The sequence below is a fragment of the Mchenga conophoros genome, linkage group LG9 (assembly GCF_057382185.1).
Source record: "Mchenga conophoros isolate Kocher_MC1m ecotype Shallow Benthic linkage group LG9, M_conophoros_male_GT1.1, whole genome shotgun sequence".
NCBI lineage: Eukaryota > Metazoa > Chordata > Actinopteri > Cichliformes > Cichlidae > Mchenga > Mchenga conophoros.
Window position 1 is genome coordinate 6,390,827 of NC_140534.1, and position 24,277 is coordinate 6,415,103.

The following is a 24,277-nucleotide window of genomic DNA, read 5'->3' on the forward strand; positions in this document are numbered from 1 at the left end:
GGCAATGAATCTGCATTTATAATTACATTAATTGCAAATTTGTGATTAATTGCAAATCTCTGTCAATCTGTTTGAGAGTGATTACAGTCACAGTTACAGAGTGGAAGAGGGACAGGTTGCCACCCACTCTAAGTGATCTTTGAGATTGAAGGTGGTCACTGAGAAGTCGAGGGTGTTGTATGTAAAACCTCTGGGTATCCAGCTGGCTGCTGCAGCTGGTTGCTGAGCAGACAGCAATAAATAAAACATAAAATAAATAAATGTGATAACTCACCAACCACTGTTTATTTGTACTTGTGTGACTGATATCTCAGGTATTGTTTTACATTGACTATTATTTTATCTATAAATCCTTTATTACTAAAGCAAGACTTCATTCTGAAACATTTGGAAGCATGTCATATGCATTAAAAGCTAAATAAAAAATATTTAACCGGGGGCCAGCCTTTGTTCATGTTTGAACAGGGTCCATTAAAACTATACTTGAATAAACTGAACATCTAAATGCATGCTATACATAAATTGTATAAGAGTTACAGATAATGAAAATCCTCCTTTTCAACAGTAGCAAACAGGTAAGGGCACACTGTATAGATTCTTATACAATCTGCAAATGACTTCTTTTTGTTGTCAATAACTAAGAAGATCAAAACTGGGTGATTCTCCTTGCTTCACAGTGGTGATCTCTGTTTATTGTAAATATTCAGTCAGTAGACAGTACAATTAGCAGAGGAACGCTGGGTGCACAGGAAGTCACTGGTGACCTCTTTATAATCCCTGGATTCAGTTAGACCACTTCCTGTTGAACAAATGAGAAGAGAAAGAGGTATGAGCACACAGAACACAAAAGGCCTGTAGTACCTTGATCATTAATATGCAAATTGCAGAATCAACTTTTTGGAGACTTGCTTGAGTTCTGCTGTCCTTTCATTTTCATTTATAAATCCTTTATAAGGTATAGATCAGGGCTCCCCAATCCCAGTCCACAGGGGCCGGTGTCCCTGCAGGTTTTAGATGTGTCCTTGACCGATCACAGTTGATTTAAATGGATAAATTACCTTCTCAGCATGTCTTGAAGTTCTCCAGAGGCCTGGCAATGAGCTAATCATGTGATTCAGGTGAGTTGACCGAGGGTGAGACCTAAAATCTTCAGGGTCACTGGCCTTTGTGGACTGGGATTGGGGACCCCTGGTATAGATGGTCATCACTTTAGATGAGGTCATAGAAAATACTGAACTAACAACTTGTAAATGCAGAAATAACAATTAATTACAATATGAAATAAGACATTATAACACATCTTTTAACACACAAACAACAAGCTCATCTTAATCATTATATGTATAAATGCAATGACTAGAAGAACTTTGCTAATGATTTCCTTGGCTTTTTAAAATGATACTATGACCCATTAACAGCTCCTAAATAACTTGTTTGTAGTGGATGTAATATTTTTTATAAACTTGGTTTTCATTCAATGTTATATATGAGCTTATTAATCCATTAATATCCATTCATATCCATGTAAATGACACAGTAAGGAGTGATGCTTTCTAGATGATTAATTATTTAATAAAACCTTACTTACCTTATTGCCTCCAGTAATATGTAATTACTTTAACATGTTACCACTTGTAGGACAAACTTATCAGTGAAGCCCAGGAATTGCAAAAGGATGTCACAATTTTTATCAAACCTTACCTTCAATCAGGTTATAAAGGTTGCAGTAGTTGGTGCCATGGTCTTTAATGGCATACCAGGTTTCAGAGATAGACATGCCCTAGAAATTAAGTAGATCAATTAATTAATAAAAAAAAAGGCCATATTTGTTAAATAAAACATACAAATGCAAAAGGTAAGCAATAACAAAAATAAACAGAAGGTGAGGTGGTGAGAAAGACAGAAAAATAAAAATGAAGACAGAAAAGAAAGGATGCATCAGAAGAGAAAGGGGAGAGCATGGTACAGTGAACCAAATATACAGAAACCAAAATTATTGACAATAGACAGTTTGCTAATTTTGTTTCTTTAACCTGTCATATAATACAGTGGGGCAAAAAAGTATTTAGTCAGCCACCGATTGTGCAAGTTCCCCCACTTAAAATGATGACAGAGGTCAGTAATTTGCACCAGAGGTACACTTCAACTGTGAGAGACAGAATGTGAAAGAAAAATCCATGAATTCACATGGTAGGATTTGTAAAGAATTTATTCATAAATCAGGGTGGAAAATAAGTATTTGGTCACCTCAAAAAAGGAAAATCTCTGGCTCTCACAGACCTGTAACGTCTTCTGTAAGAAGCTTTTCTGTCCCCCACTCGTTACCTGTATGAATGGCACCTGTTTGAACTCATCATCTGTATAAAAGACACCTGTCCACAGCCTCAAACAATCAGACTCCAAACTCCGCCATGGCCAAGACCAAAGAGCTTTCGAAGGACACCAGGAAAAGTATTGTAGACCTGCACCAGACTGGGAAGAGTGAATCTACAATAGGCAAGCAGCTTGGTGTGAAAAAATCAACTGTGGAAGCAATCATCAGAAAATGGAAGACATACAAGACCACTGATAATCTCCCTCGATCTGGGGCTCCACGCAAGATCTCATCCCGTGGGGTCAAAATGATCATGAGAACGGTGAGCAAAGATCCCAGAACCACACGGGGGGACCTGGTGAATGACCTGCAGAGAGCTGGGACCAAAGTAACAAAGGTCGCCATCAGTAACACACTAGAACGGCAGGGAATCAAATCCCGCAGTGCCAGACGTGTTCCGCTGCTGAAGCCAGTGCATGTCCAGGCCCGTCTGAAGTTTGCCAGAGAGCACATGGATGATACAGCAGAGGATTGGGAGAATGTCATGTGGTCAGATGAAACCAAACTAGAACTTTTTGGTATAAACTCAACTTGTCGTGTTTGGAGGAAGAAGAATACTGAGTTGCATCCCAAGAACACCATACCTACTGTGAAGCATGGGGGTGGAAACATCATGCTATGGGGCTGTTTTTCTGCCAAGGGGACAGGACGACTGATCCGTGTTAAGGACAGAATGAATGGGGCCATGTATCGTGAGATTTTGAGCCAAAACCTCCTTCCATCAGTGAGAACTTTGAAGATGAAACGAGGCTGGGTCTTCCAACATGACAATGATCCAAAACACACCGCCCGGGCAACAAAGGAGTGGCTCCGTAAGAAGCATTTGAAAGTCCTGGAGTGGCCTAGCCAGTCTCCAGACCTCAACCCCATAGAAAATCTGTGGCGGGAGTTGAAAGTCCGTGTTGCTTGGCGACAGCCCCAAAACATCACTGCTCTCGAGAAGATCTGCATGGAGGAATGGGCCAAAATACCAGCTACTGTGTGCAAACCTGGTAAAGACCTATAGTAAACGTTTGACCTCTGTTATTGCCAACAAAGGTTATGTTACAAAGTATTGAGTTGTATTTTTGTTATTGACCAAATACTTATTTTCCACCCTAATTTACGAATAAATTCTTTACAAATCCTACCATGTAGATTCATGGATTTTTTTTTCACATTCTGTCTCTCACAGTTGAAGTGTACCTCTGGTGCAAATTACTGACCTCTGTCATCATTTTAGGTGGGGGAACTTGCACAATCGGTGGCTGACTAAATACTTTTTTGCCCCACTGTAAATTAGAGAAGAGAGATAACCTACCGAAACATGACAGCAAGTGTAGAAGTGAAAGGAGACCAATCGAAAGTTAATGTCATACACATTCTTCTTAAAGGGAGTAGTGTGCTTGGCAGATATGAAGTGAACTGAGGCAGAGTGCAACTGGAGGCAGAAATTAATTAATTTGTTAATCTATGTATTGTTTCTACAGAACAGAATTAAGGTTAAAGAGAACTCAATAATACAATTATATAATATTATGTGTGTATGGGTGTGACTTCACATACCTTGTACAGGCACTTTTCTCCTCCCATAGTGCAGCTAGCCATGGTTTCCCATTTCTTAATCTGTGAAACCAGGGATTCATAAACTACCTGACATGGTATCCCAAAGTACCTGCATGGCATAAAACAAGCATAGCTACTTTAGTGTAGTAATTGCTAGTGTTGCATCACCTTGGAATACTATAACAAATGGTCCCATCTAGTGGAGATTGGTTGTGAGTGTTACTTGAGACTATTTGGAATTTGTCTATTGTAAGAAACAAAAGATGGGCTTTTTTTTTTTACTGCTGACAAAAGGTAATTATCTTTTTGATTATTAAATCTTATTAAATCTTACACCATATATTTTTATATCACAAGGAAGCTTTATATGATGAAAGATTACATGTATTTCATTTAATTAAGGCATTTTAAAAGTTTGCAAGTTTGTGTTATGACATTTTTAGCCAATTAAGAATGACAGAAAGGTGAGACCAGTGCTCTTTATGAAAAATATTGCCTCAATCCAGTTTATAGTAAACTATGGCTAAGCTCAAAAAGTTTCCAATTTACACAATAAATTACATTTCGGTGGCAGCTCAGTGATTTTACAGGCCAGTTCAGTTGTTACTACCGAGAAATGTGATCTCATTATTGTTCTATAAAGCATACAGAGTTGTTTCAATTACAAAATAACCATTACATATGCTTTAATACTTTCATATAGAAGAATATAATATTTATACACATATTAATTATTGCATGTCTTAGGTTTACATATTGATATAGAAGATACTTTCCTCTATTGAGATTGCATTGACGACAAAGAAAGAAACGAAAGGCGAAGTACTGTTTACATGCAGAGGCAGACTAACATTACGATGCATAAAAGAATATTTACTAAGCATTACTTCAGATACATGTTTATCACATTATTTTAAGGCAAAGCTAGAAGAACAACAGCAACAAAAAAACAAATTGTATACAGAGAAAATACATCATACCATTCTACTTTGCACTGAGCATGGAGAGGTCCTGCATAACAAATCTCAGATGAGCCAACTGCCAGGAGAACTGCAATGACCCAATAAACTGAATGCATTTTGTCGTTGTCGTTTGGAATTCCACTGCCTGTAGTTCCAGTGACTTGGATATATAAAAGGATGAAAAAAATGCCAGCAATCACAGGATGGTCATGTGCCTTTCTGAAAAGGAAAGAAGACCAAATTAGATTAACTTCTGAGGAATAGACAATAAGCAGAACCTTAAGAATCACTTGGCTTAGAGAGACATCTAGAGTCAGTATCTAATAGTGCAGGGGAAACGCCTATTTTATAACCACAATATGGCCATTCTGTCTACTCTACCCACATACAGCTTTATTTATTATTAAGTAATCAGCACTTGGAAGAATCTCATTTTGATAAAAGATAATGTTACACAACTTGTCAACTATTTGACCTCTGTAACTTTATTTTTCTTTAAGCCTGTCCTGTCTGGCAGCTTTTGCAATCTGAATGTGATGTTCCAAAAAACATTTGCTTTACCAAGATGAGCTCTATTCTCATTAGGCTCTAATTCTCTATAGGCTCCTCTTGTTTATGTGTTACACGTGTGTTAAATTTTTTGGTTTATTTATTAGGTTAAATTTGTGTCACGTCCATTATTACAATTCATTTCCAATACAGCAATGTCCAAACGAGCAGGTAGGGGGAAAAAAGAGAAATCATTAAATAGTGTACAAGAGTAGAAATAGAAATGTGCAATGGATCTCTTTGGCTGCACCTGCAAAATAAGAAAACAAAAACAAAACAAATAAAACAACAAAACCTGGAACGGGAAAAATATAAGAAAGTATGCATACACAAATTAACAAGAGAGCAGCCAGCCCCACCACCACCATGGCACGAGCTGAGAACATGGCCCCAGGGTCCTAGGTGCCCAAGAACTGACTGCACCTGGTGAGACAGGGTATCTATCTGGCTTTTTTTTTTTTTTGTATGTCCTGTCTGGCACTGTAGCAATCAGAATTATTGTCTGAAGGCCAAGACAAATGCCCAACAGATTTACTTTCCCAAGTGGGCCTTTTGCTATACTGGTCCACTTGATTGTCATAGTTTATTTGATCTTTATTAGTTAGTAGCACAGTGTGCTTTAAGGTAGGAGCCAAAAAGGGTGTAGTTTGTGTGTGTGAGCACCTGTGTGTACACCTGTGAGCATGAACACGCTTGTTTTTAAAAGGTTCCTACATGTAATGATCTGTTAGAGGGTGTGGGGAGCCATAGCCCCGTCCACCAGGGCATGAAGCAGGTATGGAGGAGATCAAAACTCCAGACATCCGGAGGCCCCCAGAACACGAGACCAAGGAAGACCAACAGAGGGGCAGCTGCGCCACTATCCCAGAAAGAGCTGAGGAGAGTCCCAGATGAGGGGTCACTCAGCAGCCGCGGAGCGTAAGCCGGGGGGAGTTGCAGTGACGTGCCCGGGAGCTCCGCCGGCAGCCAGCTGTGCCAGAGTGACCGAGCCCCAGGCCGAGAGGCCGAGGGCACCTGTCCCGATTCGTGATTGAGGTGAGAGACAAACGACCACAAGTCCAAGTGCGTCAAAACAATGATTTTATTAAACACACGTGTGGAGGAAATACACCATCACAATCTTCAGCATAAATCCCCCAAAGAAAGCATACTCAGAATGTTTTATACGTCAGGGTATTATTACGCCCCTTCATGTGTCAAAGCAGATACATGACACGCATAAGTTACAATAACCACAACCTTTGACACATTCAAAAAGAACATTTTCTCCGTCTCGACGCCAGATGCTTCCTGTTGATCTTACTCTGCTTATTTCTGGATCATCAAAACCACATCCTACAAAAAACTGTCACTTCTGCAGGCACAAAATGTAGTTACAAGCAAAATATGTCTGAACTCTTACCTAGAAACAAGTCTGTACACTGTGTGTGTGTGCAGGCAAACTGTGTGTCTCGCACTGAGGTCGAGACACCTCAGTGCACTCTGTCTCACCTCGCCAACTCAAGCTCACAACCAGATAGAGGCCACTCTCATATGTGTAGGAATCTAACTGAAACTATATATGTATATATTGAATAAATGCTTTAATCAAATGCCACTACTCAAAGCTTAATAAAAGCATATAAACAAATGAAAGGATATGAATGAATAAACATGAAATTAAAATGATATAATCCCCACACACCCGACCCCCGAAGTAGCCCGATCGAGCCCCAGGCTCCAGGCCCCGATAAGCAGCCACCAAGGAGTGAGCCAGTGTGTACCTGGACGCCCACCCCCAGACACAAAGAACCACCAACGCACCGATGTCCAGTGTTGGTCAAGTTACTTGAAAAAAGTAATTAGTTACTGATTACTGATTACTTCTCAAAAAAAGTAATCCCGTTACTTTACTGATTACTTGTTTTCAAAAGTAATTAATTACTTAGTTACTTAGTTACTTTTAAAAAACATGATACACTACCTGAATGCTTGATAAAGCAATAGACCTTTTGGGCCAATGCTATTTTTTCTGCATAATCCATCATATAAAAGTGAATCAAATGGAAAAGTGTCTTTTTAAAAAATTGTTTATTACTTTTAATCTTAACTTTATAAACAGTGCATCAAACAAAAATTAAATTAAATTCAACAGTCTTTGACTTTAATAAATTTGTTTAACATTTGAACATATTTCTGCACATTACACCATATTTTAAGAAAATAAAGGCTTAAACTGTATTTCTGCATACTCCAGCATATAACATAAATTATTTTTGTGTATACACACATCTTTTCATATAAATAAAGCAAAAAATAAATAAATAAAATTAATAAAATTAACAAAAACATCTTTTAACAGTTGGTAAAGTGCAGAGAGGCATAATATTGAGATTACAAAAACAGAAAATGCTATTGCATGCTACATTCAGGCTGTTAATCCAGTCTCAGTTTGTGGCAACCCTGAAAAAGACCTATGTTTTATTGTTTTCTTTTGGACTGAAACAGTGGTTATATCGCATCAGCAGAAGCTTCTCAAACCTTCTATCAGACATTCTGTTCCTTTTTGGGGAAAGCACCAATCCACCTAAACTGAACAGCCGTTCCACTGGTGCACTGGATGGAGTTGGACTGTTGTATTTCATGTACATCTTTTTGAGATTTGGGAACTGATTCAGAATCTCAAGCTCATAGCCTGACCTTAAAAAGTCAGTTATTTCTTTTTCTGCTGAGAAGCTTTCTGTGGGCTGATTCTGAAATTCAAAAAAGTCCATTTCGGCTGGGCTGGCTGGGATTTGGGACACATTAGTGTTCTCAGTTGCAGGAGCAGCTTTACGACACTCTGTTATCAGGAGCTCCTTCACATACTCTCTCCTACGCTCATCTCTCAGCCAACGAAGTTTAAACTTGGGACAAGTGGCCGCTGCGAGAAGTCCTTCTTGGCTGTCCAGAACAGCATCAAAACGAGTCTTGATGGCCTGTAACATACAATATGATGCAACTAAGAATAAAATTATTTTACTGTATAATTACCTATTGTCAATATTTTGTGGGCTTTACAGCTCTAAACCATCTATATTTTCTATTATCAATACTGTATGAGATTTAATTTTGGCTGAGGCTTTTGTTGATATTATGATTAATATTCATGATTAATGATGATCAATGTCCCTGATATTTAACAAGGGGTGAATACTTGGTCTTTTATTCTATCATTTTAATAATTGTACCCACTGCTTAAAACAAAGTATAACATCCACCCACTGTGAATGGTATAATAAATTTAACAAATCCACCCAAAGCAATTAATAATAATCTTACCTTTACAATGACATCTGGAAGGCTGGCTGTCATTCTAGAGAGGTCATCTTTCAGGGCAAGGGTCTTTGACATCAGGCTTGTGAGTGTTGGCAGTAAAGCCCCGTAGGTGCACTCATCCCCTTGTAAGATGTCCAGAGCCACTGTCAGGGGCTTCATCACAGTACAGTACTCTTTCAAGAACTGGTACTCCCTTTCATTAAGGCACTTGATTCCCAGTTTTACACACAGGGGATTAAGTTCATTCAAGGGAATTGTGATGATTCTAGAAATGGCCTCATACAGGGAATTCCACCTTGTGGATGTCGGTACCATTAGTTTCCTCCGACTGACTTCCTCCACCTGTTCAGAGGCTAATGTTGATCGACTTGCTTTAGTCCAAAGAGCAGAACATTTTGCAATGCTACTCCTATATACAGCCTTGGTGTCTGCACAGGAATTTAGATGTTTGTCAACATCGCTTGTTGAAATCAAGTTAATTGTGTGCGATGCACATCTGTAGTGTGGAGGGAGGCTGAACTGTGCATCACCAGATGCAGCTGAAAGAGCTTCTATGACATCAGTAAAGGTCGGTTCCTCGTCATCACCTTCTTCATTTTCAGATTCAGACTCCAAATGACAGGGCTGACATACTCTGAATGCTTTGGCAAAATTGGATGCATTATCCGTTACAGTGGCAACAACTTTGCCTTGTAGTCCATATGATGAATGGATTTCTTCAATCTCTGCTCCAATTACATCATAGGTATGGCTGCCTCTAATTCTCTTGCATGCTAGAGCGGCCTTGTTGTGTTGTAATGTGGAATTAATCCAGTGAACTGTTACACCCATAAAACTTTTATTATTTACCGTCCAGATGTCAGCAGTGGTGGAAACAAACTCTGCCTCTTCGAGTGTAGCCTTCAAGTTAGAGTTCATTTTGTCATATTCTCTCTCAAGGTATCCTACAAATGACTTTCTCTGGGGCAGCTTGACACCACTTTTAGTTGGTATTTTTTCTACGATGTTGATTCAGAGTCAACAGTGGAAATCGGCAACATGTCCTCGACGATATAGGCAGCAACAAGCTTCTTCAGTTCAGCGGCACTAAGTCCTGTCGCTCTTACGTCTAGTTTAACCTGTTTAGCAGGAGTGGGTCCATCTGAGGTTTGCCCGGTGGAAGTAGATGTGGTAGCCACAGCGGTCACGTCAGTGAGGGGATCCTGGGGGTTTTCTGTCAATTTAACATTCTTGTGGCAGCGTGCTAGGTGCTTGCTCAGGTTGGAAGTGGAATTTTTCGACGTAGAAAGAAGTTTTCTTCCGATGCAGAGTGTACAACGTACGCTTATGTTTTTGTCGCTTTTTAAAGAGTCAAATTCAAAATAATGTCGGTATTTCCAAGTAGTAAATGCTGCACGATCGTACTCTATCCCTCGCTCCATGTTTTCTATTGTTGACACACGAGCTACCATAGCCGTCGCACTCGCTTGCGTCATTGTCATGAGACATTCTCGCAAAAAGTTCACGGTTTTAGTAACGCAGTAACGCAGCGTTCCTACGGGAAAGTAAAGGTAATCTAATTACCGTTTTTGCAATAGTAATCCCTTACATTACTCGTTACTTGAAAAAAGTAATCCGATTACAGTAACGCGTTACAAGTAACGCGTTACTGCCCATCTCTGCCGATGTCTGAGGGCGTCTGCCACTGGCAGGGGAAGTGGTGGGGGGAGATAGGCCACCATACCTTGGAGGGCCTGAGATGTCCCCAGAGAGGTGGCGTCTGATACCCGACCTGACATATGGACAGACATACAGGCACACACAGATACAAACATCCATTCCCACCCTCATGCTCTCATATGCAATTACTCAACACTCACCCAACGTGGAGACAGACATAAAGAGACACTGTACACACAATCACACTCCCCAAGCGTAAAAGGGTCTAGGTACCCTTGCCCCTGGAGGGGGAAACTGCACCCAGACCCAGGTGGTGTTACCCTTTTCCCTGCGGTGGGGAGATGCAGACCACCCCGACTCCGCAGCAGCAGGGAGGCCCCACATTTCAGATCCCAGTTCGACGGCCAACTCCTCCTCCTGGCCCCCCCGCTCCAGCAGGTCGCAGAGAACAGGGGTGTGAGAAGACTCCAAACCTCTCTCCACCCGCTCATATGTAGTGTTGATGCATGTGTGTTCTAAGGTGCATTTAAAACCCAGGAGGGCATGGAGCTACCTGCCAGAGAGCAGCGGGTAAGCGCATAGCCCCTCCTGATAGCCCTCAATGTCTACGTGTATTTAAAATTGAGAGGTGGGCAACGACGCAAAGGGTGAGGTGTACACCCTGATGGTAATTTGGAGTCCGTGTAGCGTGCCCACCCCCAAGATCCTATATGTATGTGTAATGAGAGTAATCTGAATGTCTAAGTTGTGAGATAAAATTGAGGCACAGTCAGCCAGAAGGGGACAGGGGGGGGATGCCTCCCCTGCACCCTGGTGACACACCTTTATCCCAAGGCCCTGCATGTGTGGGTGATTGTGGAGGAGCCGGAAGAGGGAGGCAGCTGGAGATGGGGAGGGAAGGAAGGGAGGAGCAAGTGACCCCTCCCTGGGGCCAGCTCCCCCGCTGACCCCAGTAGGCACCCCCATACTCCGTACAGCAGCGCCGCCCGGCCCCACAGAGCCCAGGACAGCCCACCCGACCCCACCACAGAGAAAACTGCACCCACCCCGTCATCCACTCATCTTCCAGACTACACGAGACAATAGATGCCCAGGCTGAGATCTTCCTCCACCTCTCCTGTATCTCCCCCTCCTGCAGAGTGAGTATCTTTCTGGCTTGGTGTCATTAACACAGGCTTAGAAGATGGCTGGGGCATTAAGGAAGCCAAATGGTTTCCCCAGATATTTGAAATGCCTCAGGGGAGTGTTAAATGCCACCTTCCACTCATCATCATCCCAAATAGGGGTAGGTGGTAAGTATTTCTTAGGCTGAACTGGTTAAAGATGGAGGACCCCTGCAGGAGTTCAAAAGCTAATGCGATCAAAGAAAAACGGGGTAATCAGTTTATGGGCAGAGTGTTTTGTCTTTCCTTTCCACATAAAATGAAATCTGCAGCTAATTGTGAGGAGAAGGAACAGATACCATTTACAGAGTCGTGAAGGTATTTTTCCATAGCTTCCCTCTCTGACTTGGACAAGCTCTAGTAGAGGTGGCCAGTGGCAAGAGGCAGCCCTGAGAGGAGGTCTATGGAGGCTGCAACCTTGCAGACGCTGGCGGAGGACCATCTGACAGTGTTGCTGGCTGTTATGGGTGGCACTTCAATGGACCCAGAAGCAGACACAATGCACAAGAGAAAATCGAGGTAGATATAGGTTTATTGAAAACATAGTACAGGGGAACCCAAGGAGAATTTTGTGGGGCAGAATGCCTGGAAATGGAGAGATTAGAATTAGCGGAGAGTGGCATGCACAGTAAGTTATCAATGAATAGTGAAGTGAATTTGTCTTACTTGTGATGTGGAGAAAGAACGCAGCGAAGGAAGTGGAGAGCTCCGTGGGGATCAGCAAATTGAGGTAGATCGAGGGGAAGCTTTAGGGGTCTATGAGCACGAGGGCATGCCACGTTTTCCAGGTAAACAGGTGAAGTGAGACAGGTAACAGTGCAGGTGAGTGGCAGCGCGGGAGGCAGGTAGCAGCTACGGAGATAGTGAGTATAGAGAGAAAACAAGGGAGTCGCCAGGATGCTGGTAACTGAGGAGAACAACAGAGAATTATTCCAAGAATCACCTTTCCTTCCTGGTGCTGTTAACTGACACTCTGGACAAGACTTGCAAAACTGCACAGTGTCTGTAAACTGCTGTGGCCAGTAAAATCTAGTTGACATACGAGAGAAGGTTTTGGCTTGACCCAGGTGTCCTGCCCAAGGGACTGAGTGGGCTAACTGCAGTACTGTGGATCTTAAACTCTTAGGCACAACCAACTGGTCTCCCACCCTACTGCGGCGATATAATAGCTCACCCTTTAAGAAAAATAGCTCTCTGCCTCTCTCAGTGACCTCTATTGCGTTTGTGACACTTTTTGAAAACAGGGGAGCTAAAGATGGATCCTCTCTTTGAAACTGAGCTATTTCACCAGGTACGACTGGTAATTCGTCACATTGTGGCACTGGAACTGGTTCAGTGAACTTTGTCCCCCTCACCTTAGCCTGTCGCCTCTGGGCTCTGCTCTTTCTTATGCAACCCTGACTTTATCCTTCAAAATCAGGAACATCACTGTTAGCGAATGGAAATTCACCCCAACCTAAACCTTCTTCTGCGTGATGCTTATGTTACGTGTCTGCAGGCTGCATGTTTTCTTTCCCTCCCCTTTTGTTTGCCATTCCCTTAGGTCGCAGACTGCAGGCTGATGTCAATCTGGGGACGTCCAATTAATTAGAGGAGGGAGGCCCTGATTGGACAAACCAGGAGTGAAGCCCTTGATAAGGAGACTCACCTGTGGCTGGGCGCGGCTCTCTTCCCTCCTTGAATTGTTTGACACATGTGTGACGGTTTCCTGCTGTCTTTCTTTTGTTTGATGATTGTGGTGGGAGTAAAGTGGACTAGGTGAGTTTGGGGACCCCATACACTTACTCACGTAGAGTCTTTGTGTTAGAAACACTAGGTAAGTAGGTTGGTGCCACCCATGTAATTTTGAGCTTGTTTTAAGTTGAGGTTTGGGTCTATCTCTCCTGTTTGTTGCTTTTCTAGGATAGTAGCTCAGCTCAGCTAAGTTTTGGTTTTGTCTTTTTGGGGTTTTTTTTGGCACAACCTAACTGTCCCTTTTTCCCCCACATTTGTTGTTTGAGTCTGGGTTGTTTATTTTGTGAGAGCGCTGCCATTAAACCTTTTTTCATAACACCTGTACTGAGTTTCGGGGTTGTTGTGTTATCCCCTCCTGCCCTCGGGGAGACGTAACACAAGTGGGGGCTCGTCCGGGATCTATTTCCCAGAGCTATGGACAACGCTGGTGCTTGGTACAGTGTTACTGCCTTGTAATTAAGTATGGATTTCGACTTAGAAGATTTTATTCGTGCTCCGAGACATGAGAAGTTTGAGTTATGTCGCAAAGATGACTTATTGAGTATTGCGGCACACTTTGATATTCCAGTAAAGAAATATAGTGCGAAGAAGGAAATTAAGGGCATTATCTTACAACGTCTGGTTGAGTTGAAGATCTTGACCGGTTCTGATGTGGGTGATAGTAACGTTCTCTCTGTTGAGCAAGGTGTCGCACCTCTGAAGGCGGAGGATGGTGCAATAGCTACTCCCCCCAAAGTCCAGGTGGAGCCTACAGTTCCTCCCACTCTACCTCGCTTTGATCCTCTGTCCCCGGACTTCAGTGGGTCAAATGGACATGCTAGACTTAAGGTGCGTCTAGCTCGCCTTCGGCTGGAGGCGCAGGAAAGGGAGCAAACACGTAAGGCCGAGCTTGACTTCAAATTTCGGATACGTCAGCTGGAAATTGAAGCTGAGAAGGAGGTAAAGTTGAAACAGCTAGAGGTGGAAGCTATGAGACTTACACAAAGCCTGTCTTCTCCCAGCTCACCGGTTACTTCAGAACCCTTGCGTTCATCTGGCAGCACCTATAGGTTTGATGTACGCAAAAATATTGCTTTGGTGCCAACATTTAGAGAGACTGAAGTCGATTCCTACTTTAATGCTTTTGAAAGGATTGCAACAGCATTAGAATGGCCAAAAGAAATGTGGGCTGTGCTGCTGCAATGCAAGCTAATGGGCAAAGCACAGGAGGTTGTATCAACTCTCTCTATCGAAAATAGCATGAAATATGATGTACTGAAGGAGTCCATACTTCGTGCACTCAAAAAAATGAACGGGATGAATTGTTCAGTTTAAAATAATTATTTATTTTCATTTTACTTAAAATATATGTCTTTGTTGAGTTAAAATATGTTTTTCTAATAAAGTCTACATAATTGTGTCTATTATTGTCTGTACAGAAGACTAATGTGTTACTTGAAGACATAACATTTAATTTAAGTTAATTAGGATTGATATACTTCATATATCCACAAGGTGGCAGTAATCCAACAACAGAGGTCATAAAAAAACCAAAGAATAACAGGCTTGGGCCTGCTCATGCGCAAGACTTGAAATTTATCGAAAAAACGTTGTTTTGGCGGCAAGCTGCAGTTGGATTTTCATTTGTGAGAGGTAAGACCACGTCTTTCTTTGACTATGTTGTCTAGTATCTTCATATTGAGCATGGTTATATGTTGTGTTTGTCGCACAAGACATGTTACATATGTTGTCTATGCTTGTGCTGCGTTAGTTTTACTGGGTCTTGGACAAGTTAGAGATGTCAGATATTTCATCCTGTCATCCAAACAAGGGAACCGAGAGACCATTGGAAAGTTGGTGTGTATAGGTATACATCTAGGGCGGTATTTTTGTGCCTCTATTCTGAGCGCACGTAAAAAAAAAATTTTTTTAAAAAATTCAAGCGCAAATGTTGCATTTTGAGAAAAAAATTCTTGAGTGAATAAAATTTTAATTTGAGCGAACCAAATTCATTGCTGCGTGCAAGAAATGTATTGTTTGCAATTATCCATCTACACATGAATTTGGACACGACGTGACCCCCTCTCACTCAGTTGTTGGTATTAGTGATGGGTCGTTCGCGAACGAAATGGCTCTTAGAGCCGACTCTTTGACGTGAACGACGAGAGCCGGCTCCTTATCGCGAGCCGTGACGGCTCGTGGGGTTTTTTTGGGGGGGGGTTTTTTCTCTCACCCTCTCTCTCGCACTTTTTTCCGCTTCACTCTGCACGCGAGCCTTGTGCTTTACGCTGGGAAGAGGGGGGAGGGGCGGTAGTTACACTCAGTAGCACAGGAACAGAGCCAGAAGGAGAGAGAGAGAAAGAGAGCCAGGGACAACAACTTCACATTAGAAAGGTATAGTAATCATCCACAACTATTTTCGGTTGCAGATGATAAAGGATTCAGAAAGTGCGGATTCATGCGGGCCCATATGACAGAGAATGTGCATGTTCTTTTTGTTTTCATATTATAATTTATATTTAATTGTGTTTTGCAGTGTTTTGTGTTGTTTTCACTTTAAATTTGTAAAAGGAAACAGCTGAAAATTTAAATAGTTAAAAGTTGAAATGTGAATAGTTGATTTTTGTATTATATGATTTATTTATTACATTTTATGTGGCGTGAATAAATAAAAGTATATTTACAGTGGTCCCTAGAGACAAAGCACATACAAACTTCAAATCACGTACGAACTCTGAAGCATGTACAAACTCCAAAACACGTAAAAACACGTACAAACTCCAAAACACGTACAAACTCCAAAACACGTACAAACTCCGAAGCACGTAAAAACTCAGAAGCACATAAAAACTCAAAACACTTACAAAAGACAACAGAAGTGCTCCAGGATGCTGGGCGCAGTGTTGAGCTTTTGTTATCTTGTGGCTACACAATCCAGCAAGTACCAACGACCGGATTTGGTGTGTGATAGTAACAGGTAGATGAACTTTTTTTTAAATTATTTGAATATATTCGAGTGCCTGTGTATAAATACACAAACAATACACACATGCTTTCAATTGTGTAATTTAAGTGATCTAGTAGCTCTGCTTTGGAAGTTCAGTTCATGCTAGAAATGTGTTTTGGAGTTTGTACGTGTTTTGTCTCTAGGGGCCACCGCATATATTTATATATAAACATATATAAATAAAACCACTTTTTTATGTTAGTAATTCCTTTTGTGCATAATTTTATATTATTGTGAATAATAAATTAATTAAAGCAACAAAACAACCTGAAGAGCCGGTTCGGAGCCGAAAGAGGCGGCTCTTTTTAGTGAGCCGAGCAAAAAGAGCCGGAAATCCCATCACTAGTTGGTATTTGCTCTTGCTCAGATCTCTGCTCTCCAAACTCGATTTAGCTACATTCTGGACCGTGTTTCTGGAAAGTAGTAGCTAGCAAGCTGGTTGGAGACTGTAGCAGCCAATCAGAATTTTAGCATCCAAGTCTGTGATTAGTTGGTTTTGTGGCACATTTAAAACGGTGTACAGAGAGTTGAGCGGATCTGATCAAGAGCAAATGCAAACAACTGAGCGAGAGGGGCTGTCATTGTGTGTGTATATGGATAATAGCAAACACTGAAATACATTTCTTGCATGCAGAAATGAAATTTTTTCGCTGAAATTAAACTTTTCTAAGATCAAAATAATTTTCTCCACAAAATGCAACATTTGAGCTTGCATTTCTTTTTTTTACTGCGCTCAGAATAGATGCACAGATGAAGTATGTCCCTCATAGAGCAAACCTGGGAATAAGATGAGATATAATAGTACAAATGATAAAATTTAGTGTGCCTGTTTATCCCAGGTTATTGTAAACAATTGTATTAACTGCTAACATGTTAATATCCTTACTTTGCGGAATGTGTAAGACACATTTTTAATGTTTCTTTGCTTGTTAAAGTGATTAGCTAAAGGGGTTCTAGGATATTTTTCCACTTGCTTTATTGAGATTGCTTTATTGTAATTTGAGAATCACACAAATGTCTAATAGCATAACAATGATAGCATGAAGTTGTGACATTTAAAATCCAAAAATTGAGGGCCAGAAGCCACTGTGACACCATTGTTGTGCTCTATCAGTCATCTGTATTATATGAAAATGGTCTGTAAAGACAGCATGTTTCCTAGCAGAGTTATACATATCAACATGGTTATAAATTAAATTTTGTTAAATAAACACTACATTTTTTTTAAATGAAATTATTGACGAAAAATAACTGGACAGACAGAAGGTCAACAGACCTGATAATTTTTTCTATAGAAAGTTGGCACATGGCAGTGTCAATCTCTTGCTTTTCTTCTGAGTAAGATTTTATTTACTTGTAATTCAATCAATAATTTTTAAGTTTTTTCCTGGCCTTTACCTGCTCCCTCTTATACTGATGTGGTGTATGTGGTATGCCTGTGCTTGCATGTGGTATGTGAACTGTCATACTTTTTTCAAAAAAAACTGTTTTACGAGTTAAGTTTTGTTTACTTTACTTTTATGTCTTCTCCAGATCTGAATGTGGCAGTGTAAAGGTTGCAGTGCAAGGACCTCAACTAGGGGCCAATTACTTAAACATTATAGATTAAAACATCCAGATTATGGGCACTGGCGCCCATATCCTTGCCCATATATTAGTTGTCCATGCACATTTAAGTCATGGAATGCACTCAGGTCCCATTTTTGTAGGATTCATAACAGAGAGAAATCACAGAAAACATTGTCACTGGCCACATTCAGCTGCCATGTTTGTGGATTCTCTGAAGTTACCTCTGAAAAGGAGTATTTTAGTCACATAAATTTGCATCTGAAAGCAAATGAAACAGTCCCATGCGTGTTCAAGGGTTGTACATTTATGACAAACATCTATGGAACATTCAAATCACATAAAAATAGAAAACATCTTGGTTATTCTTACAGTGACTTTAAAGGTGGAATAGTAACAGTAAGAGACCGTTTTAACAGGCCAGCTCCTGAAGGGGAACATGAAGACAGTGAAGTATTTGACGAAGGCCAGGTGGAAGTGCAAGACTTGTCTCAGACTGGGATCTCTAAAAGTGATGAGAGGATGATAGAAGAGAAATTTGCAGTGATGTTGCTTAAGCTGGAAAATGTACTCCATGTTCCAAGCAGTGCAGTGGATGAGTTTTTGCAGGACTTGCACTTCCTGATGAGTTCTGCATCCCTGACTGCAATAAATGCCATAGTTACAGATTTTTGTACAAAGCAAAGTCATATTAATCTTAATGTGAAAGAAATTGAGGATTTGGCCTCTGCAGTCTGCATCTCTAACCCTCTGACAAAAACACTTGGACATATGGGTACACTTGGAACTGCTTTTAAGCGGAAACAGTACTTCAGCAAAAAGTTCCATGTCGTTGAACCAATTGAATATATTTTGGATAAGGAGAGCAACCACACCTACCAATATATACCATTACTGCAGACCCTACAACAGCTCCTAACAAAGAATGGTATAGTAGATGACATAGTAGAAAACTACAATGCTCAATCCAAGGAAACTGAAAGTATGCAACAAGAATACAGATCATTTCAAGATGGAGAATTTTTCAAACAAAATCAGTTCCTGTCTGCTGATGAATTGAGAATTACCGTGATGCTTTACATTGATGATTTTGAAGTATGCAACCCTCTCGGTACTTCAAGAAAGAAGCACAAACTTTGTGCAGTGTACTGGATATTAAGCAACTTATCCCAAGACCAACACTCCTCTTTGTCATCCATCTACTTGGCAATACTGTGTAAAAGCAGCTACGTCAAGGAATATGGGTATGAAAAAGTGCTTGAACCTCTTTTGTGTGATTTGGCAGTCTTGGAGGAGCATGGGGTATTTGTCCCACAGATTGGAAAAAATATTAAAGGCACGGTACAGTGTGTAGCTGCAGACAATCTAGGTGCTCATGGGATTGCAGGTTTTGTGGAGAGCTTTTCAGGAGAGTATGTTTGTCGATTTTGCACAGGACGCTTCAGCGACTTTCAGACCAAACCGGTACTTTCTGGAGAGTTTACTCTTCGATCCAAAGACCTGCACAAAGAACATGTCAAACATGCAGTAGAGAGTGGAAAGCATTGTGTTGGAGTAAAAAGGCCATGTGTGCTGACGGAAAATCTTTCTCATTTTCATGTGACAACTGGATATCCACCTGACATACTCCACGATCTTTTGGAAGGTGTTGTTCCAGTGGAACTTGCACAGTGTCTGGGTATGTTCATATCCAAAAAATACATCACTTTGGACTCTTTAAATAAAGTGATTGTCAGTTTTCCCTATAAGGGAAAAGATAAAACAAACCGTCCACATATTGTTCCACGAACATTGTTAAGAAAAAATACAATAGGTGGCAATGCAGCGGAAAATTGGACTCTGTTAAGATTGCTGCCCTTCTTGATTGGAGATGTTATACCTGACGGTGATCCAGTGTGGGAAATCATTTTGGATTTAAAGGAGATAGTGGAACTTGCTGTTGCCCAGATCCATACAGAAGAATCAATTGGATATCTTCAGTTCAAAATTTCTGATCACAGACAGAAATATCAAGAAGCATTTCCCAACAAAAAACTTCTGCCAAAGCATCACTACTTGGAACATTACCCTCAGATGATCCGATGTTTTGGTCCTCTTGTTGGATTATGGACAATGCGATTTGAGGGAAAACACAGTTTTTTCAAGGAAGTGGCTCATCATACCAAGTGTTTCAAGAATGTTGCTCTAACACTGTCAAGGAAACATCAAATGCTGATTGCCTATCACTTACACTCATTACATCCACAGAAATCTGGAGTTGAAGTGTCAAGTGCATTAAGAGTTCCACTTGAGGTTCTGAAAGATGACATTTCTCTGCCTATCAAAAAGATGTATCCTGACATGACAGAAGTAAACATGACTAAAAGTGCAGACTATAGAGGGATCAACTACAGAAATAGAATGATCGTTATCTGTGGTTTTACTGATGGGCTGCCTGAATTTGGAGAGATAATCAGATTATGTGTTGTTCAGGGTACACTGAATTTCATTGTCAGCAAGTTTTCGTCTTGGTTTAGGGAGCACTACCGGGCCTTTGAACTGCAACCATGTACAAGTGGCAAAATGTCCCTGATAACATATGATGAACTGGCAGAGAAGTACCCATTAAATGACTACTTCATTGGTCCCCTTCGAATGGTTACATTGAAAAGATATCCTTACATCAAAAGCACACAATGAATATGTGAGTAAACAGCTGTAATTAATACCTTACTCAATATGCACTTTAATCTCACTGGCATAAGCACCTAAAGTAGCATCTGGCTTTATTGTGATGTTCAGCCACTAACTCCTTGTGACTTGTTGAATCTAACAGTCTGTTAGGCCCATCAGTACATCTTCTAGACAAGAAAACCTTTAATCTGTGTTTATGTTGAGATTAGCCAGAATTTTTCTCACTTCTCTGTTAAGTACCGTTGTGAAACATGTTGACATCTCAATTTTAATACTTTCAATTTTGTACGTAGTTACTGGATTTATGTTCATGTATATATATTTTTTCTTTTCTAGACTGAAGCACGGAATCGAATGATGGCTGAACCAGTAAAACTGCGGATCATCCTTGGTTCCAACAATACTGAAAAACTGACGATAGCATCGGGCATGCCAAAGTCTGTGGAGGATCTTTCAGATGAGATCAAACGTCAGTTTGATATTCAGGGGGACATTAGACTCCAGTACATGGACAGTGACTTTGATAATGAGTTTATCAACCTTAAACGAATGGATGATATTCAGGACAAGAGCACAGTGAAAGTCATCTGTCTGACTGATGCTTCAGACTTTGGTGAAGTTGGGATGAACCAAAGTGGGGAAGAAACGTCACTATCATCTTCTGACACACTATTACTTTCATCCTCTGACTCCGAAACTGCTCGATCTCAGTGGCCTGCAGAATTCCAAATACCAAAGTTTCCGTATGACGTGGAGATGCAACTTCAAAGTGCAAACCAGGCTTTCATATCAAATGGAATTCTTCTGAACCCAGGACACAAACTTAAGTCAGACATTTTAGAAGCTCTAGCTGAGAAAATCATGACGTTTAAGGCATATCCTTCAAACTTGGAAATAGAATCTGTTGCTGAAGCTTTAATCAAAGCACATCCATGCTTAAGAGAACAAGGATCTTTCAGTGGTTTCTACGGATGGAAGATTAGCCTCAAGTACAAGATGGCAAATTATAGGACAAAGCTTAGAAACTTGGGGTGCCCAGAAATGAGCATTAATTCCCTCAAGCACAAACCAACCGATCGATGTCACCCAGCATATGCTGTCAAAAAACCTAGAAAGGCAGAGGTAAATTTTTGTCCTCCTTATCCGGCTGGAGAGACCCAGGACAGCCTTGAAAGGGAGAGATTGGCATTGCTAACTGAGGTCAAGAAGAAGCATAATGAGATAGTTATCAAAGAGAAGATGGCCAGGACCTTTGCATACAGGAGGCAGGAACTTGTCAAAAACAATCCCATGATCGCCGACTTCAAGATCAGATGGCCAGGACTATTTAGTGTGGCTGAGGTATGAATCTTTATAAATAACAATAAAAGCTGTAATGGCTCCAGTAGTATGTATATGTGTACGTATAGTATATATAAATATAGTTACAGTACAGTATGTTGTGTTTGTTGACATGTTTTTAGGTAGAAGCAGAATTTGTAAGGATTACTACTGCTCCACTGGTTCCGAGGTTTCTTGCACAACTTGACCAATACACTGACCAACTAATAAAAGTCTTCAAGAATAAAGGAGGCGCTGCAGGGAGGAAAATCAGGCAAATTTTGGCCCCAGCCACACAGGTGCGTTTTTCTGTTCGCAGCAAAATGTTATGGCATTATAAGATCACTTTCAAATTTAAACAGCTAGTGTATAGTACCTGTAAGTTCCATTTTGGTATGCAAAAAAAGATGCCGTATTAGTTTGTCTTTCCCTCTGTTGCTTAATATGGATATGTATAATATGGTGGAAACCCTGCCCACATGTTAAATATTCATGTGATCATTAATTGGTCTTGTGTACATGTCTGTGTCAGCAGTGGATATGTCATTCATTTTGCATATACTGTCAGTTTGTGTCATTCTAAAGTATTTCTGTTTTCTCTTTCTGTACCTCTGTCACTCTCTCCAGAATGAAACTATTGAAAAGAGGAGGGAGTGTGTCCTCAGGGCACTACCTCTTTACCTAAATGAAGACCCAAGCATCCTCTTTAAAGAATACCTGGTTGGTAATTTTAGCGTAGTCTTTATCTGTATTAAACCAAATCTTGAATAACTAATGTTGTCACATTGTTATAATTTGCATGGAATCTGTTTAAATGCTTTGGGGAAATGTTAGGAGTTTTCCTGTAATGCAACTCAGGTCAGAATAAATGACACTCAGACAGGTTTGCAGGTTTAACGTGCACATGGGTGAGAGTTCAAACGGAGACTCACACTCCGCAGCAGTCACCACCCTTTATTTATACTCAAGCATGTTTGCGTCACAGTCACATGAATGGAAGAGATAACATATAACAGTAGAGACTTCATCACATGCAGGAAGAGATAACATACAATGGCATAGACTTCGTGCTGAGCTTGCACAGTGTAACTTCTCTAGTAAAAAGAGCAAACACATCTAGAGAACCTCAAATGAAATGTACTTCTATACATAAACATAATAAAATCTTTCAACAGGAATCTTTATGTATACACACATTTCAGGAAGAGTTATGCAATGTAATGCAATCCAATACTAAAAAGTTAGTAATACATAATACTTAGAGGATGCATATATATATAATGGTGATTCTATTTAGTATTTATTTATTTAACATTTTTTGTTAAAACTGTAGTCGAAAATAATGGCGCACCAGGGTGCAGAATCATTAGTCTTCCTGATATTGTGTTTATTTCATTAAAGGGTGACTTTGGCTTTTTTTTTTTTTAAGGATGCATTTTTCTGTGTTTTTGTGTCTAATTCCCAATGCGATGGGTTTTTGTTTTACTCTCTGTTTTAAAGGATTCTGATGCTACAGCTGTTCAAAGGGAGCTGGAACAAATTACCCTTGGTATCTTCACCATCAGTGTTGAAGGAGGTGATGCCAGCACTCCTCCAGCTGATGTGGGTATAACCATCGAGGGTGTTGAAGTTCTGCATGACCTGGGAGACATGGCCTCTGCGTGTGCGGTCTTAATGGGTGTGATATATGCACTCAATCTCAGTTATCCTCGGGAACTGAAAGCTTTCTTTGAGGTACTTCAGAAGGTCTTCCTTCATCTGGATGCCAGCAGACTCTCAACAAAGGTACAGATGCTCAAGAATAAACTGTATGAATAATCCAACCCTTCTTTTATTTGGATGAATGTTCTGTCAGATGGACAGAAGTTTTTGGGAGGCGAATAAAATGGAAATTTGGTTTAAAAAATGTTGTTGTTTTTTTTGGTGGGGGGGGGAACCAAAATTTGAGAGAGATTTAAAACATTTGTTTGTAAACAATTGCAATTACAGAGATTTTACTCTTTTTGGGGGCGGGGGGGTTTAGGGCCTACTAAAAGATTATTCAAAGTATTTAGATTTAAATGGTTTCATTGAGAGACGATACAGGATGAATGTGCATTTTGCCGCATTTTAAAAAAGAACAATTCTTTCCATGTTAAAATGTTTGCCACTTGAGTTTTTTCCCTATACAGTGGTAAAATAAATGCTGTCAGTGGCAAGTGTTAAATGAGTTCTGTTAAGCTGCTGCAAAAAACTGAAAACTGGCAAGCTGTTTTATTGTCAGATCATAATGTTTGCATATTTTATTCAAGTTTTATTTGGGATGGTGATATCATTTTGGGAATATTAGTAGACTATTTGTTTTTATTATTATTATTATTACTTTTTTTTTTATCTAACCTGGTGACTGGAACCTGTTTATTCTGTTCTTCACAAATTTGTCATGGGATGCCGTCCAGGATTGTGGCTG

At 40.4% G+C, this 24,277-nt stretch overlaps 3 protein-coding genes across 5 annotated transcripts; 2 read left to right on the top strand and 1 right to left on the bottom strand.

Annotated features, from left to right (window-relative positions):
- Nucleotides 1-283: 283 nt before the first annotated feature.
- Nucleotides 284-5,088, bottom strand: LOC146566668 (uncharacterized). The gene is made up of 5 exons (XM_085285898.1): nt 4,900-5,088; nt 3,920-4,028; nt 3,675-3,794; nt 1,702-1,780; nt 284-799 (listed from the first exon to the last, which is right to left on the bottom strand). Exons 1-5 carry the CDS (start codon nt 4,995-4,997, stop codon nt 708-710), a joined length of 498 nt encoding a protein of 165 aa, XP_085142024.1. The 5' UTR covers nt 4,998-5,088; the 3' UTR covers nt 284-707.
- Nucleotides 5,089-13,745: 8,657 nt separating this feature from the next.
- On the top strand, nt 13,746-14,597 carry LOC146566669 (uncharacterized). Its single transcript, XM_085287855.1, has one exon. The coding sequence runs from the start codon at nt 13,746-13,748 to the stop codon at nt 14,595-14,597; it is 852 nt and encodes a 283-aa protein (XP_085143981.1).
- Nucleotides 14,598-14,814: 217 nt separating this feature from the next.
- On the top strand, nt 14,815-23,774 carry LOC146566670 (sterile alpha motif domain-containing protein 3-like). 3 transcript variants are annotated; one of them, XM_085286235.1, is made up of 5 exons: nt 14,815-14,915; nt 20,845-21,849; nt 21,972-22,127; nt 22,456-22,548; nt 23,329-23,774. In XM_085286235.1, exons 2-5 carry the CDS (start codon nt 20,863-20,865, stop codon nt 23,644-23,646), a joined length of 1,554 nt encoding a protein of 517 aa, XP_085142361.1. In that variant the 5' UTR covers nt 14,815-14,915; nt 20,845-20,862; the 3' UTR covers nt 23,647-23,774. The 3 variants fall into 3 exon arrangements, with proteins under 3 accessions (XP_085142361.1, XP_085142360.1, XP_085142359.1); XM_085286234.1 differs by lacking the exon at nt 14,815-14,915 and adding an exon at nt 15,600-15,656; XM_085286233.1 differs by lacking the exon at nt 14,815-14,915 and adding an exon at nt 20,166-20,518.
- Nucleotides 23,775-24,277: the final 503 nt, after the last annotated feature.

Bases quoted from the DNA above. Each gene is read 5' to 3' on its own strand.
- LOC146566668 (XM_085285898.1), bottom strand. From the start codon at position 4,997: ATGCATTCAGTTTATTGGGTCATTGCAGTTCTCCTGGCAGTTGGCTCA. The intron at 4,029-4,899 runs GTATGATGTATT...TATGCCATGCAG, and splicing joins GCTCAGTGCAAAGTAGAATG to GTACTTTGGGATACCATGTC. The intron at 3,795-3,919 runs GTATGTGAAGTC...TTCTGCCTCCAG, and splicing joins GAGAAAAGTGCCTGTACAAG to TTGCACTCTGCCTCAGTTCA.
- LOC146566669 (XM_085287855.1), top strand. From the start codon at position 13,746: ATGGATTTCGACTTAGAAGATTTTATTCGTGCTCCGAGACATGAGAAG.
- LOC146566670 (XM_085286235.1), top strand. From the start codon at position 20,863: ATGATGGCTGAACCAGTAAAACTGCGGATCATCCTTGGTTCCAACAAT. The intron at 21,850-21,971 runs GTATGAATCTTT...ACATGTTTTTAG, and splicing joins GACTATTTAGTGTGGCTGAG to GTAGAAGCAGAATTTGTAAG. The intron at 22,549-23,328 runs GTTGGTAATTTT...TCTGTTTTAAAG, and splicing joins TCCTCTTTAAAGAATACCTG to GATTCTGATGCTACAGCTGT.